This window comes from Centroberyx affinis, unplaced genomic scaffold (assembly GCF_046629955.1).
Source record: "Centroberyx affinis isolate AG114_WGS23_722 - 3 ecotype Tasmania unplaced genomic scaffold, CSIRO-AGI_Caff_v1 ptg003492l_1, whole genome shotgun sequence".
NCBI classification, from domain to species: domain Eukaryota; kingdom Metazoa; phylum Chordata; class Actinopteri; order Beryciformes; family Berycidae; genus Centroberyx; species Centroberyx affinis.
Genome location: NW_027281447.1, coordinates 281,952 through 298,284, shown reverse-complemented (window position 1 = coordinate 298,284; position 16,333 = coordinate 281,952). Strand labels below are relative to the sequence as shown.

Below are 16,333 nucleotides of genomic sequence, written 5' to 3'. Positions count from 1 at the left end.
GTTGCTGAAATCATTTTGCATCCAAGCTATGACAGTGACGCCAGTGACAACGACATCGCTCTGCTCAGACTCTCCTCACCAGTCAAATTCACAGACTACATCAGACCGGTCTGTCTGGCAGCCAGTGGCAGTGTGTTCAACAATGGTACTGATAGCTGGGTCACTGGCTGGGGCCGAATCCAGGAGGGAGGTGAGGAACATTGTGATTTATGGCATTTTATTAGAGCTATGGCTCTGATGATCACTACCTATGCACTGATGATACAGTAGAATTTTGTTTGTTCAAATATTTCACAAATGGAAGTCATTAGAGAGACATTTACTTCAAAACTTAAAGAACTGGAACAAAGCACATAAAACGAGCAAACACATGCATTCTCTGACAGTTGAATAGTCTTGTTCATTTGTCAGTATTTGTTGTTTTCAGTGCCACTTCCCTTCCCTGAAACTCTACAAGAAGTGGAGGTGCCAGTTCTGGGCAACAGACAGTGTAACTGTCTCAATGGAGTCGGCACAATCACAGACAACATGATCTGTGCTGGTGTTCTGGCAGGAGGCAAGGACTCGTGTCAGGTAGGCTGCTTCATTTGATTTGTCAGTTTTCAGAAAGAGTGATAAAGGTTTGATGAAATTCTTAGACGCACCCTCTCCACCTCCTCAGGGTGACTCAGGAGGTCCAATGGTGAGCCAGCAGGACTCTGTCTGGGTCCAGTCTGGAGTTGTTAGTTTTGGTTTTGGCTGTGCTCGGCCCAATCTGCCGGGAGTCTACTCCAGAGTGTCCCGTTACCAGTCCTGGATCAACTCCCACATCAGGACTGACAAGCCAGGCTTTGTCAGTTTACCTCCAGTGGGCTGGATGCTGACAGCAGCTACACCTGTCCTGGCCTGCCAGCTCCACCTAACACAGAGCCTCCAACATGTATATGCCCTTCTACAACCCCAACACCTAACATGCCAGCAACAAGTGTAGAGGGTAAGTGGAACTTTTGTTTCATATTTGATGCCTAAAACTTTTTCAATTCAATGTGTTTCTAATATCACTGGGTGCATAAATGTAAATTTTTATTAAATTTGTTGTTTCAAGCTAAAGTCACAAGTAATCCTACTACTTTATTTGACAAGACATATGTAACCCCTACATGATTATATTTGGATATATGATATACATTTTATATTTACATTTTATGCATTTAGCCTCATGGTCTTATCCAGAACAAGAAGACAATGTTTAAATTCTGAGATCATCAAAATTACAGGCAACCAAAAATAGAGTGCAAGGGTCAGGGCATTAGTGCTCTAACAGTATTCCTGTGACTACAGAATGAATAAAGGAGATAGGTAGAAGGGATTTTAAAAAATGGAATAACTGGGATAAGGACCAACAGTGCTACAATCTACAGACCAGGGCTATTCAACCATGTCCCACAGGGGCAGAGTGTATGCAGGTTTTCATTCCAACTACAGACTGCACCACGTGATTTCACTGATTAGTTCCTCCTCTGGTTGAGCTAATCAATCACCTGGTGTAGTCTTTGGTTGGAATGAAAACCTGCATACTTTCAGCTCTCCATGGCACACGATTGTATAGCTCTGCTATAGACCATAGATCATTATATCCCCTCATTGCTGCTTTCAATAAGCAACATACATGTTTTCATCTATGACTCCCAAAATGAACTCAATAAGAACAGATCAACACTCATTTACACATAGTATACATTGCCACATCTAATTTAACAGCAATTCAATGCAATGTACGTTTATGATAAAATCCTGCTGTACATGGAGCATCATGAAAATACACATTGCCGCTGACACAGACTACATGTGATTCCTCTTGCAGTAGTATGTTGTTCCGACAATGTATCATCAAGATGAGCCAACAGTGACTTAAGCAATAAACCAAGAGGGGCTATGGTAGGCATTACCTGAAATGGAGGTGGCATTCCATTTTAATATAAAAAGAACAAAAATTCTAAATGTATGTTTCATCTTTAACCAATAATGATTGAACAGTAGTGGGTAAATATTATTCCTCTGCCAAGCAATATAGGTCTAGTAATGGTATGAGTGGTGATGCCTGGTTATTTATACTAATAGTTGTGGAGTCACAAGCGTGCTTTTATTGGGGTATTTTACAACGGCTTCAAATGTGATTCAGCCAATCAAAATAGAGGACTGGGACTTTCCATTTACATAATTTGACATAGCTGATGAATACAGGTGAATCTATGCCATTTTATCTGTTCAGGCACATCAGTTTTTTTTATTTACATCCCCTCTAGTGTGTGGCACCACTCCACTCAACAACAGAATAGTTGGAGGCGAGGATGCTCAAGCTGGAAGTTGGCCCTGGCAGGCTAGTCTTCATCTGTTTGGCGGCCATGTTTGTGGTGGTTCCCTCATCAACAGAGAGTGGGTGATGTCTGCTGCTCACTGCTTCTCCAGGTGGGTGACTGAATACTGTTTCTGCATGTTTCTATGTGCTGTTATGGACAAGAAAGCATATTTTAAAATATATTTATTCTCTTCTAGGTTAAGTACTAATGGTTGGAGGATTTTCTTGGGTCGCCAGAACCAGGAAGGATACAACCCTAACGAGGTGTTCAGAAAAGTGTCAAAAATTGTTCTCCATCCAAACTATGACAGAGACACCAATGACAATGATATTGCTCTGCTCAGACTCTCCTCACCAGTCAAATTCACTGACTATATCAGACCGGTCTGTCTGGCAGCCAGTGGCAGTGTGTTCAACAATGGTACTGATACCTGGGTCACTGGCTGGGGCAGAATCCAGGAGGGAGGTGAGTGTCATGATCTATTGTAGCTTGATTCCTTTTTTATAGCGCCTGAAATATTACTCAGACTTACCATAATCTGTTATACTGCAGTCCTGCTACTACAGTAGTACAGTAGTAAAAGTAATTCTAATAGTAATCTTATAGTAATTGTTGTTTGTAAGCACTTTTCTCATCACTCAGATTTGATGGCTATCTTTTGGATTGAATAAAGATTGTTAAGTAAGTAAATCATCATCTCTTTTACCATCTACCTCAGTACCCCTTCCCTCCCCTGAAACTCTACAAGAAGTGGAGGTGCCAGTTCTGGGCAACAGACAGTGTAACTGTCTCAATGGAGTCGGCACAATCACAGACAACATGATCTGTGCTGGTGTTCTGGCAGGAGGCAAGGACTCGTGTCAGGTAGGCTGCTGTATGGAATTTGTCAGCTGCTGACAAATGTGATGAGGATTTGATGAAATTCTTAGACGCACCCTCTCCATCTCCTCAGGGTGACTCAGGAGGTCCAATGATGAGCCAGCAGGACTCTGTCTGGGTCCAGTCTGGAGTTGTTAGTTTTGGTTTTGGCTGTGCTCGGCCCAATCTGCCAGGAGTCTACTCCAGAGTGTCCCGTTACCAGTCCTGGATCAACTCCCACATCAGGACTGACAAGCCAGGCTTTGTCCAGTTTACCTCCAGTGGGCTGGATGCTGACAGCAGCTACACCTGTCCTGGTCTGCCAGGTCCTGTTACTGCAGGACCAGCCATTACAACTACAACCACTGATTCACCATCTACAACCAAAGCACCAACTGTAGTTGCTCCGAGTGCGGAAGGTCAGTGTTTTGATTGTGGTTTATAGAATCATTCATTTGATTTAGACATACATTTCCAATAATTGCTTCAAATATAAATGAGTCATATGATTCCAAGTTTTTATATCCCCTCAAGTATGTGGAACAACCCCCATCATCAATAAAATTGTTGGAGGTGAGGATGCTCCAGCTGGAAGTTGGCCCTGGCAGGCTAGTCTGCACAGATTCGGTGGCCATGTTTGTGGCGGTTCCCTGATCAACAGGGAGTGGGTGATGTCTGCTGCTCACTGCTTCTCCAGGTTTGTAATTAACTAATGATAACATAAGTGTATATTAGTGATCATATTTAAACACAATAGAAGAACAAGAGTAAAAGAAAGAAAGAAAGAAATGGAAAAAAGAAGACTGAAGATCAGATTCCAGAAGAGCATCTAGTGCTACAAGTGAAAATAATTATAGACTTTATTTTTCAGGTTGTTATGCATGGCGTTTAGTTTTGGGCATACATGCAAACTACATTCAGGGAAGTCTGGACCAAAGAGGACAGGGACGATAATCCGCACCAGTTTTTTGAAAAGTTTTAGTAGACTAAATAGCTGTACATTTTTGGGACATACCCTATTATCAGCAGTTTACTGAGCCTTGTCCTCCTCAATTTTTTCAGCCACCAGCCTTCACTGCAAATGTTTGTTGTTCACCACTGTGCAAGATAGCTGGTTTAATTAGACTCACAAACAGCTGTCACGGTGTCATGACAATAGCTGTCACAAAGAATAACATGTAAAACTGATTTGTCTTTAACCTTTGGCTATTGTTCATGTTTTTCCTTTTCTTGAAATAGTACAAGCACATTCGGTTGGAGAATTTTCTTGGGTAAACAGAACCAGGAGGGCAAAAACCCAAATCAAGTGTCCAGAACTGTTGCTGAAATCATTTTGCATCCGAGCTATGACAGTGACGCCAGTGACAACGACATCGCTCTGCTCAGACTCTCCTCACCAGTCAAATTCACAGACTACATCAGACCGGTCTGTCTGGCAGCCAGTGGCAGTGTGTTCAACAATGGTACTGATAGCTGGGTGACTGGCTGGGGCCGAATCCAGGAGGGAGGTGAGGAACATTGTGATTTATGGCAATTTATTAGGATCACTACCTGAACTGATGATACAGTAAAATCTTGTTTATTCAAATAATGCAGAAATGGAAGTCATTACGATCCCTCTTACCCTGACTCATGAATAAGACCCTGATATACCTAAACTCCTCCACTTGAGACAACTGCTTCCCCCTCACCTGGATGGGGCAAGCCACCTTTTTCCGGGAGAGGACCATGGTCTCAGACTTGGAGGTGCTGATCCTCATCCCAACCGCATCATACTCAGATGCAAACTGCTGCAGTGCATATCAGAGATCACGGTCCGATGAAGCAAGAAGGATGACGTCATTCACAAACAGCAGAGATGCCACCCTAATGTCATGAAACTGGACACTCTCCAGACCTCTGCTGCACCTTGATATCTTGTCCATGAATATCACAAACAAGAGAGGGAACAAGGCACACCCTTGTCAAAGCCTGATGCCCACTTTGAACCTGCTTGATTTGATGTCAATAATGCGGACACAGTTCTCGCTCAGAGTGCACAGGGACCGAATGGCTTGCAGCAGCAACCCCGGCACCCCATACTCCCGCAGTAACTTCCCACAAAATACCTTGTGGAACACGGTCATATGCCTTTTCCAAATCCATAAAACATATCTAGACAGGATTTGCAAATTTCCATAACCCCTAAATTATCTGTGAGAGGGTAAAAAACTGGTCCACCGTTCTGCAACCAGGATGGAATCCACATTGCTCCTCCTGAATCTGAGGTACGACAATCAGCTGGAGTCTCCTTTCAAGCAGCTTAGCATAGGCTTTCCCAGGGAAGCTGAGCAGTGTGGTCCCCCTTTTTGAAAATGGGGACCACCACCCTTGTCTGCCAATCCAAGGAGACTGTTCCCGAAATCCACGCAACACTGAAGAGACCTGTCAACCATGACAGCCCAACAATATCTAGAGCCTTCAGTATTTCAGGTCATATCTTGTCTACCCCCAGTGCCTTGCCACTGAGGAGTTTTTGTAACTACACCAGTGACCTCTGCCAAGGAGATTGTCTCTGACCCTCCGGAATCTTCCAGCTCTGCTCCTGTTCAGAGGACATGTGTTTCCCTCAACGTTGGTGAGGGGAGGCTGGTTCTTGGATTGCCATCATGACAAGCACTGACCACCTTCTGGCCACAGCTCCTTGCAGCTGCTTCCACAATAAAGGTTTTGAAAAGAGTCCATTCTGCCTCCATGTCCCCAACCTCCATCCGCATACAGGAAAAGTTTGTTCAGAGGTGAGAGTAGAAATCATTCTGGACAGAGTCCTTTACCAGGCGTTCCCAGCACACTCTCACTACAGCAGCTGGCATGTTTGGGTCTATAGGAGCCTCCGCCGCCATCTGATCCAACTCACCACTACATGGTGATCAGTTGACAGCTTAGACTTTGTCTTTACACAAGTCTCCCGAACACATGGCCTGAGGTCTGATGAAACAATTACAAAGTCGATCAACGACCTTTGGCCCAAGGTGCTCTGTTACTATGTACACTTATGAGCCTCCATGCGCTTGAACTTGGTGTTTGTTATGGATAATCCATGGCTAGCACAGAAGTCCAATAACAACGCACCACTCAGGTTCAGATCGGGGAGGCCATTACTCCCAATCACACCCCTCCAGGTATTCCAGTCATTGCCAACATGTCTCCCAGTAGGACTATGGAGTTAGTAGGTGGAGCCTTCTTTACCCTTTGCCTTGCACGTGGTGAGCCCACAAGGCAGCGGCCCCGCGCTGCTCATTCAGGCTGTGCCCAGCCAAGCCACAGGGGTCACCTGGCCACCGGGACTGGCTCCAGGAGTGGGCCCTGGTGTCCTTGTTGTGGGATAGGTTCTCTTAAGTCTTATTGAACCAGTCATAGGGGTCTTCTTGAAACAATATTTGTCTGGCCCCTCACCTGAGACCAGTTTACCTTGGTTGCCCCTACCAAGAACCAAGGCTCCTGACAACATTGCTCTCAGGGTTATTGAGACACACAACTGCTCCACCATGATAAGCCTGCAATTTGCGGAGGGAAGTTTTATGAGATTGACCACCGGTTAGGTGCATCAGCTGCAGTAATGCAGATGCTGTATCAGACCATGGTGGTGCAGAGAGAGTTGAGCCACAAAGCAAAGCTCTCAATTTACTGGTCGATCTTTGTTCTGACCCTCACCTGAGCTTTGGGTAGTGACTGAAAGAATGAGATACAAGCGGCCAAGATAATGTTCCTCTGCAGCCTAATCTGCAATTGCAATTGCAATCTGAAATTGAAATTGCTTGTAATTATGTAATGTAAAATAAAATTAAAATTAATTAAGAGAAAAGATTGCAAGATTTATGCATTTGGGGGATTTTGGGGTCAGTTTACCTCTTCAGTTGAATATTTCTTGTTCATTTCTAAGTGTTTGTTTTTTTCAGTGCCCCTCCCATTCCCTGAAACTCTACAAGAAGTGGAGGTGCCAGTTCTGGGGAACAGACAGTGTAGCTGCCTCAACGGAGTCGGCACAATCACAGACAACATGATCTGTGCTGGTGTTCTGGCAGGAGGCAAGGATTCGTGCCAGGTGGGCTGTTTGATTTAAATTGTCAGTTTCATAAAAAGTAGTAAAGATTTGATGAAATTCTTAGACGCACCCTCTGCATCTCCTCAGGGTGACTCAGGAGGTCCAATGATGAGCCAGCAGGACTCTGTCTGGGTCCAGTCTGGAGTTGTTAGTTTTGGTTTTGGCTGCGCTCGGCCCAATCTGCCGGGAGTCTACTCCAGAGTGTCCCGTTACCAGTCCTGGATCAACTCCCACATCAGGACTGACAAGCCAGGCTTTGTCCAGTTTACCTCCAGTGGGCTGGATGCTGACAGCAGCTACACCTGTCCTGGTCTGCCAGGTCCTGTTACTGCAGGACCAGCCATTACAACTACAACCACAGATCCACCATCTACTATTTCAAGTGCTGAATGTAAGTATCCTTCTGAAGCCATTCTATTTCAAATATATATTCCTTTTCCACTTTCATAGACAGTTGATGAATCACCTACATATATTTCAAAACATGAGTGCTCCAGCTATCACAGCTCTTCATAGTTTTGAGCTTTAGAATTGTGTAGTGTTCTGTTATTTTCCAACCTAGATGGATCGCTTAAACTGGCAACAAGTTCTTAAACAATGGTTCATCAGCCAATTTGCAGCCAGATGTGTTGAACAATACTGATTAATGACTTGTTTACTGTAAATATGTATAATAATTGCTGCCTTAGTCTCTATTTAGTTGCAGTACTTTCTGTAAATACTGAGTAGGAATCAGCACTGTGAATTTCATATGCACTTACCAGATCACTGTCGTTTGTAGTGTGTGGCACCACTCCACTCAACAACAGGATAGTTGGAGGTGAGGATGCTCCAGCTGGAAGTTGGCCCTGGCAGGTTAGTCTGCAGAGCTTTGGCGGCCATGTTTGTGGTGGTTCCCTCATCAACAGGGAGTGGGTGATGTCTGCTGCTCACTGCTTCTTCAGGTGGGTAACCATAATATGACAAAGGATAAAGTTTTTCAGTGTCTCAGTCTATACTGATGGCAGTCACATGATTTAAATGATTCCGTTTTGAGTGGCAAAACATACATTTGAACCAAACAGTTCCTTTTAAATCACAAATCAACCAAAAATCAATACTTTTCTTTCATTTTTATTGCAGTTCAAGTACGTCTGGCTGGCAGGTTTCCCTGGGTCGTCAGAACCTTCAAGGCAAAAACCCAAATCAAGTGTCCAGAACTGTTGCTGAAATCATTTTGCATCCGAGCTATGACAGTGACGCCAGTGACAACGACATCGCTCTGCTCAGACTCTCCTCACCAGTCAAATTCACAGACTACATCAGACCGGTCTGTCTGGCAGCCAGTGGCAGTGTGTTCAACAATGGTACTGATAGCTGGGTGACTGGCTGGGGCCGAATCCAGGAGGGAGGTGAGGAACATTGTGATTTATGGCAATTTATTAGAGCTAAGGCTCTGATGATCACTACCTATGCACTGATGGTACAGTAGAATTTTGTTTATTTCAATATTTCACAAATGGAAGTCATTAGAGACATTTACTTCAAAACTTAAAGAGCTTAAACAAAGCACATAAAACAAGCATACAAATGCATTCTCCATCTGTGACCCTAATCTGAAATTGCAATTGCTTGTAATTATGAATCAACTAGTAGGCTACTTAATAAAATTCAAGATAAGACTTAGCCTGTAGATTTTTTCATTTCTGTTTTTTTTAGGTCATTTTACCTCTTCAGTTGAATAGTCTTGTTCATTTGTCAGTTTTTGTTGTTTTCAGTGCCACTTCCCTTCCCTGAAACTCTACAAGAAGTGGAGGTGCCAGTTCTGGGCAACAGACAGTGTAACTGTCTCAATGGAGTCGGCACAATCACAGACAACATGATCTGTGCTGGTGTTCTGGCAGGAGGCAAGGACTCGTGTCAGGTAGGCTGCTTCATTTGATTTGTCAGTTTTCAGAAAGAGGGATAAAGATTTGATGAAATTCTTAGACGCACCCTCTCCATCTTCTCAGGGTGACTCAGGAGGTCCAATGGTGAGCCAGCAGGACTCTGTCTGGGTCCAGTCTGGAGTTGTTAGTTTTGGTTTTGGCTGCGCTCGGCCCAATCTGCCAGGAGTCTACTCCAGAGTGTCCCGTTACCAGTCCTGGATCAACTCCCACATCAGGACTGACAAGCCAGGCTTTGTCCAGTTTACCTCCAGTGGGCTGGATGCTGACAGCAGCTACACCTGTCCTGGTCTGCCAGGTCCTGTTACTGCAGGACCAGCCATTACAACTACAACCACAGATCCACCATCTACTATTTCAAGTGCTGAATGTAAGTATCCTTCTGAAGCCATTCTATTTCAAATATATATTCCTTTTCCACTTTCATAGACAGTTGATGAATCACCTACATATATTTCAGAACATGAGTGCTCCAGCTATCACAGCTCTTCATAGTTTTGAGCTTTAAAATTGTGTAGTGTTCTGTTATTTTCCAAACTAGATGGATCGCTTAAACTGGCAACAAGTTCTTAAGCAATGGTTCATCAGCAACCAATTTGCAGCCAGATGTGTTGTTTGAACAATACTGATTAATGACTTGTTTACTGTAAATATGTATAATAATTGCTACCTTAGTCTCTATTTAGTTGCAGTACTTTCTGTAAATATTGATTAGGAATCAGCACTGTGAATTTCATATGCACTTACCAGATCACTGTCGTTTGTAGTGTGTGGCACCACTCCACTCAGCAACAGGATAGTTGGAGGTGAGGATGCTCCAGCTGGAAGTTGGCCCTGGCAGGTTAGTCTGCAGAGCTTTGGCGGCCATGTTTGTGGTGGTTCCCTCATCAACAGGGAGTGGGTGATGTCTGCTGCTCACTGCTTCTTCAGGTGGGTAACCATAATATGACAAAGGATAAAGTTTTTCAGTGTCTCAGTCTATACTGATGGCAGTCACATGATTTAAATGATTCCGTTTTGAGTGGCAAAACACACATTTGAACCAAACAGTTCCTTTTAAATCACAAATCAACCAAAAATCAATACTTTTCTTTCATTTTTACTGCAGTTCAAGTACGTCTGGCTGGCAGGTTTCCCTGGGTCGTCAGAACCTTCAAGGCAAAAACCCAAATCAAGTGTCCAGAACTGTTGCTGAAATCATTTTGCATCCGAGCTATGACAGTGACGCCAGTGACAACGACATCGCTCTGCTCAGACTCTCCTCACCAGTCAAATTCACAGACTACATCAGACCGGTCTGTCTGGCAGCCAGTGGCAGTGTGTTCAACAATGGTACTGATAGCTGGGTCACTGGCTGGGGCCGAATCCAGGAGGGAGGTGAGGAACATTGTGATTTATGGCATTTTATTAGGGCTATGGCTCTGATGATCACTACCTATGCACTGATGATACAGTAGAATTTTGTTTGTTCGAATATTTCACGAATGGAAGTCATTAGAGAGACATTTACTTCAAAACTTAAAGAACTGGAACAAAGCACCTAAAACGCGCATAAAAATACATTCTCCATCTGTGACTCTAATCTGAAATTGCAATTGCTTGTAATTATGTATCAACTAGCAGGCTAAGGATAAGACTTAGCCTATAGACTTTTTAATTTCTGGGTCTTTTGGGTCATTTTACCTCTTCACTTGAATAGTCTTGTTCATTTGTCAGTATTTGTTGTTTTCAGTGCCACTTCCCTTCCCTGAAACTCTACAAGAAGTGGAGGTGCCAGTTCTGGGCAACAGACAGTGTAACTGTCTCAATGGAGTCGGCACAATCACAGACAACATGATCTGTGCTGGTGTTCTGGCAGGAGGCAAGGACTCGTGTCAGGTAGGCTGCTTCATTTGATTTGTCAGTTTTCAGAAAGAGTGATAAAGGTTTGATGAAATTCTTAGACGCACCCTCTCCACCTCCTCAGGGTGACTCAGGAGGTCCAATGGTGAGCCAGCAGGACTCTGTCTGGGTCCAGTCTGGAGTTGTTAGTTTTGGTTTTGGCTGCGCTCGGCCCAATCTGCCAGGAGTCTACTCCAGAGTGTCCCGTTACCAGTCCTGGATCAACTCCCACATCAGGACTGACAAGCCAGGCTTTGTCCAGTTTACCTCCAGTGGGCTGGATGCTGACAGCAGCTACACCTGTCCTGGTCTGCCAGGTCCTGTTACTGCAGGACCAGCCATTACAACTACAACCACAGATCCACCATCAACTGTTTCAAGTGCTGAATGTAAATACCTTACTGAAGCCATTCTATTTCAAATATATATAATTTTTCCACTTTCATAGATAGTTGATGAATCATCTACATATATTTCAAAGCATGAGCGCTCCAGCTATCACAGCTCTTCATATTTTTGAGCTTTAAAATTGTGTAGTGTTCTGTTATTTTCCAACCTAGATGGATCGCTCAAACTGGCAACAAGTTCTTAAACAATGGTTCATCAACCAATTTGCAGCCAGATGTGTTGTTTGAACAATACTGATTAATGACTTGTTTACTGTAAATATGTATTATAATTGCTGCCTTAGTCTCTATTTAGTTGCAGTACTTTCTGTAAATATTGAGTAGGAATCAGCGCTGTGAATTTCACATGCACTTACCAGATCACTGTCGTTTGTAGTGTGTGGCACCACTCCACTCAACAACAGGATAGTTGGAGGTGAGGATGCTCCAGCTGGAAGTTGGCCCTGGCAGGTTAGTCTGCAGAGCTTTGGCGGCCATGTTTGTGGTGGTTCCCTCATCAACAGGGAGTGGGTGATGTCTGCTGCTCACTGCTTCTTCAGGTGGGTAACCATAATATGACAAAGGATAAAGTTTTCAGTGTCTCAGTCTATACTGATGGCAATCGCATGATTTAAATCATTCCGTTTTGAGTGGCAAAACATACATTTGAACCAAACAGTTCCTTTTAAATCACAAATCAACCAAAAATCAATACTTTTCTTTCATTTTTACTGCAGTTCAAGTACGTCTGGCTGGCAGGTTTCCCTGGGTCGTCAGAACCTTCAAGGCAAAAACCCAAATCAAGTGTCCAGAACTGTTGCTGAAATCATTTTGCATCCGAGCTATGACAGTGACGCCAGTGACAACGACATCGCTCTGCTCAGACTCTCCTCACCAGTCAAATTCACAGACTACATCAGACCGGTCTGTCTGGCAGCCAGTGGCAGTGTGTTCAACAATGGTACTGATAGCTGGGTCACTGGCTGGGGCCGAATCCAGGAGGGAGGTGAGGAACATTGTGATTTATGGCATTTTATTAGGGCTATGGCTCTTATGATCAATACCTATGCACTGATGATACAGTAGAATTTTGTTTATTTGAATATTTCACGAATGGAAGTCATTAGAGAGACATTTACTTCAAAACTTAAAGAACTGGAACAAAGCACCTAAAACGCGCATAAAAATACATTCTCCATCTGTGACTCTAATCTGAAATTGCAATTGCTTGTAATCATGTATCAACTAAGGATAAGACTTAGTCTATAGATTTTTTCATTTCTGGGTGTTTTGGGTCATTTTACCTCTTCAGTTGAATAGTCTTGTTCATTTGTCAGTATTTGTTGTTTTCAGTGCCACTTCCCTTCCCTGAAACTCTACAAGAAGTGGAGGTGCCAGTTCTGGGCAACAGACAGTGTAACTGTCTCAATGGAGTCGGCACAATCACAGACAACATGATCTGTGCTGGTGTTCTGGCAGGAGGCAAGGACTCGTGTCAGGTAGGCTGCTTCATTTGATTTGTTAGTTTTCAGAAAGAGTGATAAAGGTTTGATGAAATTCTTAGACGCACCCTCTCCATCTTCTCAGGGTGACTCAGGAGGTCCAATGGTGAGCCAGCAGGACTCTGTCTGGGTCCAGTCTGGAGTTGTTAGTTTTGGTTTTGGCTGTGCCCGGCCCAATCTGCCGGGAGTCTACTCCAGAGTGTCTCGTTACCAGTCCTGGATCAACTCCCACATCAGGACTGACAAGCCAGGCTTTGTCCAGTTTACCTCCAGTGGGCTGGATGCTGACAGCAGCTACACCTGTCCTGGTCTGCCAGGTCCTGTTACTGCAGGACCAGCCATTACAACTACAACCACAGATCCACCATCTACTGTTTCAAGTGCTGAATGTAACTCACATTACATTTCTATATTTTGCCTTTTGTCCCTTTCATAGACAATTGGCAAATAATCCACCAATATTTCAAATCATTTTTGAGTGCTAAAGCTTCACAGCTCTGCAATTTCTTCGCCTTCAAAAATTTTGTTTGGTTTTCTTGTTGCCACTCTTTGTAGTGTGTGGCACCACTCCACTCAACAACAGGATAGTTGGAGGTGAGGATGCTCCAGCTGGAAGTTGGCCCTGGCAGGTTAGTCTGCAGAGGTTTGGTGGCCATGTTTGTGGTGGTTCCCTCATCAACAGGGAGTGGGTGATGTCTGCTGCGCACTGTTTTTCCAGGTGGGTAACCATATGGCAGGTAGGCAGTATTTAAAGAAAAGTTTATTGTGTAATATCTCATCCTACCATGTTTTCTCTAACATTCACTACCGAGATTGTGTTTTACATACACAAACAATGATTTGGGACCAAATTTTCCTTTTCAAACTACATCAAATATCACTAAAAGGTTTTTAAGGTTGTTGGGTATGATGACTAATGCTTTTTCTGTTTTTTTTTACTGCAGTTCAAGTACGTCTGGCTGGCAGGTTTCCCTGGGTCGTCAGAACCTTCAAGGCAAAAACCCAAATCAAGTGTCCAGAACTGTTGCTGAAATCATTTTGCATCCGAGCTATGACAGTGACGCCAGTGACAACGACATCGCTCTGCTCAGACTCTCCTCACCAGTCAAATTCACAGACTACATCAGACCGGTCTGTCTGGCAGCCAGTGGCAGTGTGTTCAACAATGGTACTGATAGCTGGGTCACTGGCTGGGGCCGAATCCAGGAGGGAGGTGAGAATGACATCTATTTAAAGATTTTTTGGAAGTAATGCATATCATTTAACATTGCAGCGGACCTGTTGGACTGATCAGTTTTCTTTTTCTTTATGTCCCTCAGTCCCTTTGTCGTTTCCCAGGTCATTTTACCTCTTCAGTTGAATAGTCTTGTTCATTTGTCAGTATTTGTTGTTTGCAGTGCCACTTCCCTTCCCTGAAACTCTACAAGAAGTGGAGGTGCCAGTTCTGGGCAACAGACAGTGTAACTGTCTCAATGGAGTCGGCACAATCACAGACAACATGATCTGTGCTGGTGTTCTGGCAGGAGGCAAGGACTCGTGTCAGGTATTAACTTGTTCTCGTTTTTTGTCCATAATTTATTCAAATTTTAAATTGGTTGCAATGACGTTAAATTTGCATTTGTTCAAAACTCAGGGTGATTCAGGAGGTCCAATGGTGAACAAACAGGGATTTGTTTGGATCCAGTCTGGAGTTGTTAGTTTTGGTTTTGGCTGCGCTCGGCCCAATCTGCCGGGAGTCTACTCCAGAGTGTCCCGTTACCAGTCCTGGATCAACTCCCACATCAGCACTGACAAGCCAGGCTTTGTCCAGTTTACCTCCAGTGGGCTGGATGCTGACAGCAGCTACACCTGTCCTGGTCTACCAGCTCCTACAACAATTTCACCCATGACTGCAACAAGTACTACTACTGAGGCTATAACCAGTCCCATACGTGAGTATCTTTTCTTAGTTTGAAAAATGATTCTGGCCATGGTGCAACATTTTCTTTTGAGGCAAAATTTGTTATTTTCTTATATTTTTTGTTTTTCTCTGCTTTTTTTCAATTCTCACCTTTCTCATTCAGGGTCAGTGTGTGGTCGTGCCCCTATAAACAGTCGTGTGGTAGGGGACAGTGGTGTTGTGGCCGGGGGAACTTGGCCCTGGATGGTCAGTCTCCACAAAGACGGAGTCCACGTTTGTGGAGGAACCCTTATCAGCGATAACTTCGTCCTCACTGCTGCCCAGTGCTTCTCCAGGTAAGTATCTACTATATAAATCAAAGCCTTTTTGATTCATTATACATCAACACCACTGAGGAATGAAAATTAATTTGTGAGGATGCTATTTATTCTCCTTACAGCTCAAATCCAAATGTCAGCGAGTGGAATGTGCATCTGGGCCAGCGACTTGTGAGCGGCTCAGAAGAGTTTGAGTTGTCTTTGGATGTCATGAACATTACAGTGAGCAACATGACGGGTTCCAACATTGCACTACTGCAGCTGGCTAAACCAGTCAGCTACAGTGATTATATCCAGCCTGTGTGTGTGGACCGTACCAATTCAAGATCCTTCCCCATTGGAAGCCAATGCTGGGTGGCAGGCTGGGGGCAAGGGAACAAGACCAGAGGTAAAGTAGTCATGAAGCTTTTCTGCTCATTGTTTGTTGAAATAGTGTTTGTATGACATTGTAATTTTTGGAGATCTTTCATTATGTTACCTGGTGTTTAACAAGGTATAGCTGATTATATGGACTGCTTACAGTATATTCATCTGAGTAAATGTAATTATTGTAGGCGATGTCAGAGCTGGCTCAGTTCTACGGGACCTGGAGACAAATGTGACAAGTTGTGGGAACGATTCTGACTCTGAGAACATCTGCACTTATGCCATGGACATTCAACAGGTAAAACAAGTTATCACATCAGTGCTTCTATTTTATGTACCAAACTCTGATTGCCATGCCATCAGGCTAGTAGATGATAGATGTTGGTGCATGTTCAGAATGGGAGTATCAGTTGTATCAGGAGGACCTACATTTTCATTAATGCTCTCTTTTTTTAATCTTTTGTTTTATTTACAGGGCGATCAGGGGGGGCCTCTGCTGTGCAAGTCAGATTCCTCTTGGTTCCAGGTGGCCGTAGTAACTGTAGAGGAAAGTAGACATGTCCGTGCAGATATACAGACCTTTGCCAAAACATCAAGATTTGGGTCCTTCCTAAAGGAGAAAGTGGGTGACATGCCTTCTCCTGCAACAACTGCCACAGGAAATGCATCTGTTTTCTCTGTTTCCTTACTCCGCTCCCTCACTGTCCCCATTCTCTTCATGTTCCTGCTGTCATGCTGATAGTCTGTTGTCATGGGGGGTTAAAGTACTTTATCA

The 16,333-nt window shown here is 43.9% G+C and overlaps 1 protein-coding gene across 1 annotated transcript; it reads left to right on the top strand.

Annotated features, from left to right (window-relative positions):
• Positions 1-3: 3 nt before the first annotated feature.
• On the top strand, positions 4-16,297 carry LOC139661283 (uncharacterized; the record flags this gene model as incomplete). The annotated part of the gene is given in 32 exon segments (XM_071539712.1): positions 4-190; positions 428-573; positions 662-833; positions 836-973; positions 2,286-2,448; positions 2,542-2,804; positions 3,058-3,203; positions 3,292-3,631; positions 3,732-3,894; positions 4,437-4,705; positions 7,136-7,281; positions 7,369-7,595; positions 8,046-8,225; positions 8,404-8,672; positions 9,039-9,184; positions 9,273-9,546; positions 9,950-10,136; positions 10,315-10,583; positions 10,939-11,084; positions 11,173-11,399; positions 11,854-12,033; positions 12,211-12,479; positions 12,827-12,972; positions 13,061-13,364; positions 13,531-13,693; positions 13,920-14,188; positions 14,373-14,518; positions 14,609-14,906; positions 15,039-15,210; positions 15,315-15,580; positions 15,747-15,856; positions 16,034-16,297. Coding segments are annotated over 32 exon segments (6,645 nt in total), but the record flags the coding sequence as incomplete, so codon positions are not given.
• Between the last annotated feature and the right edge of the window lie 36 nt (positions 16,298-16,333).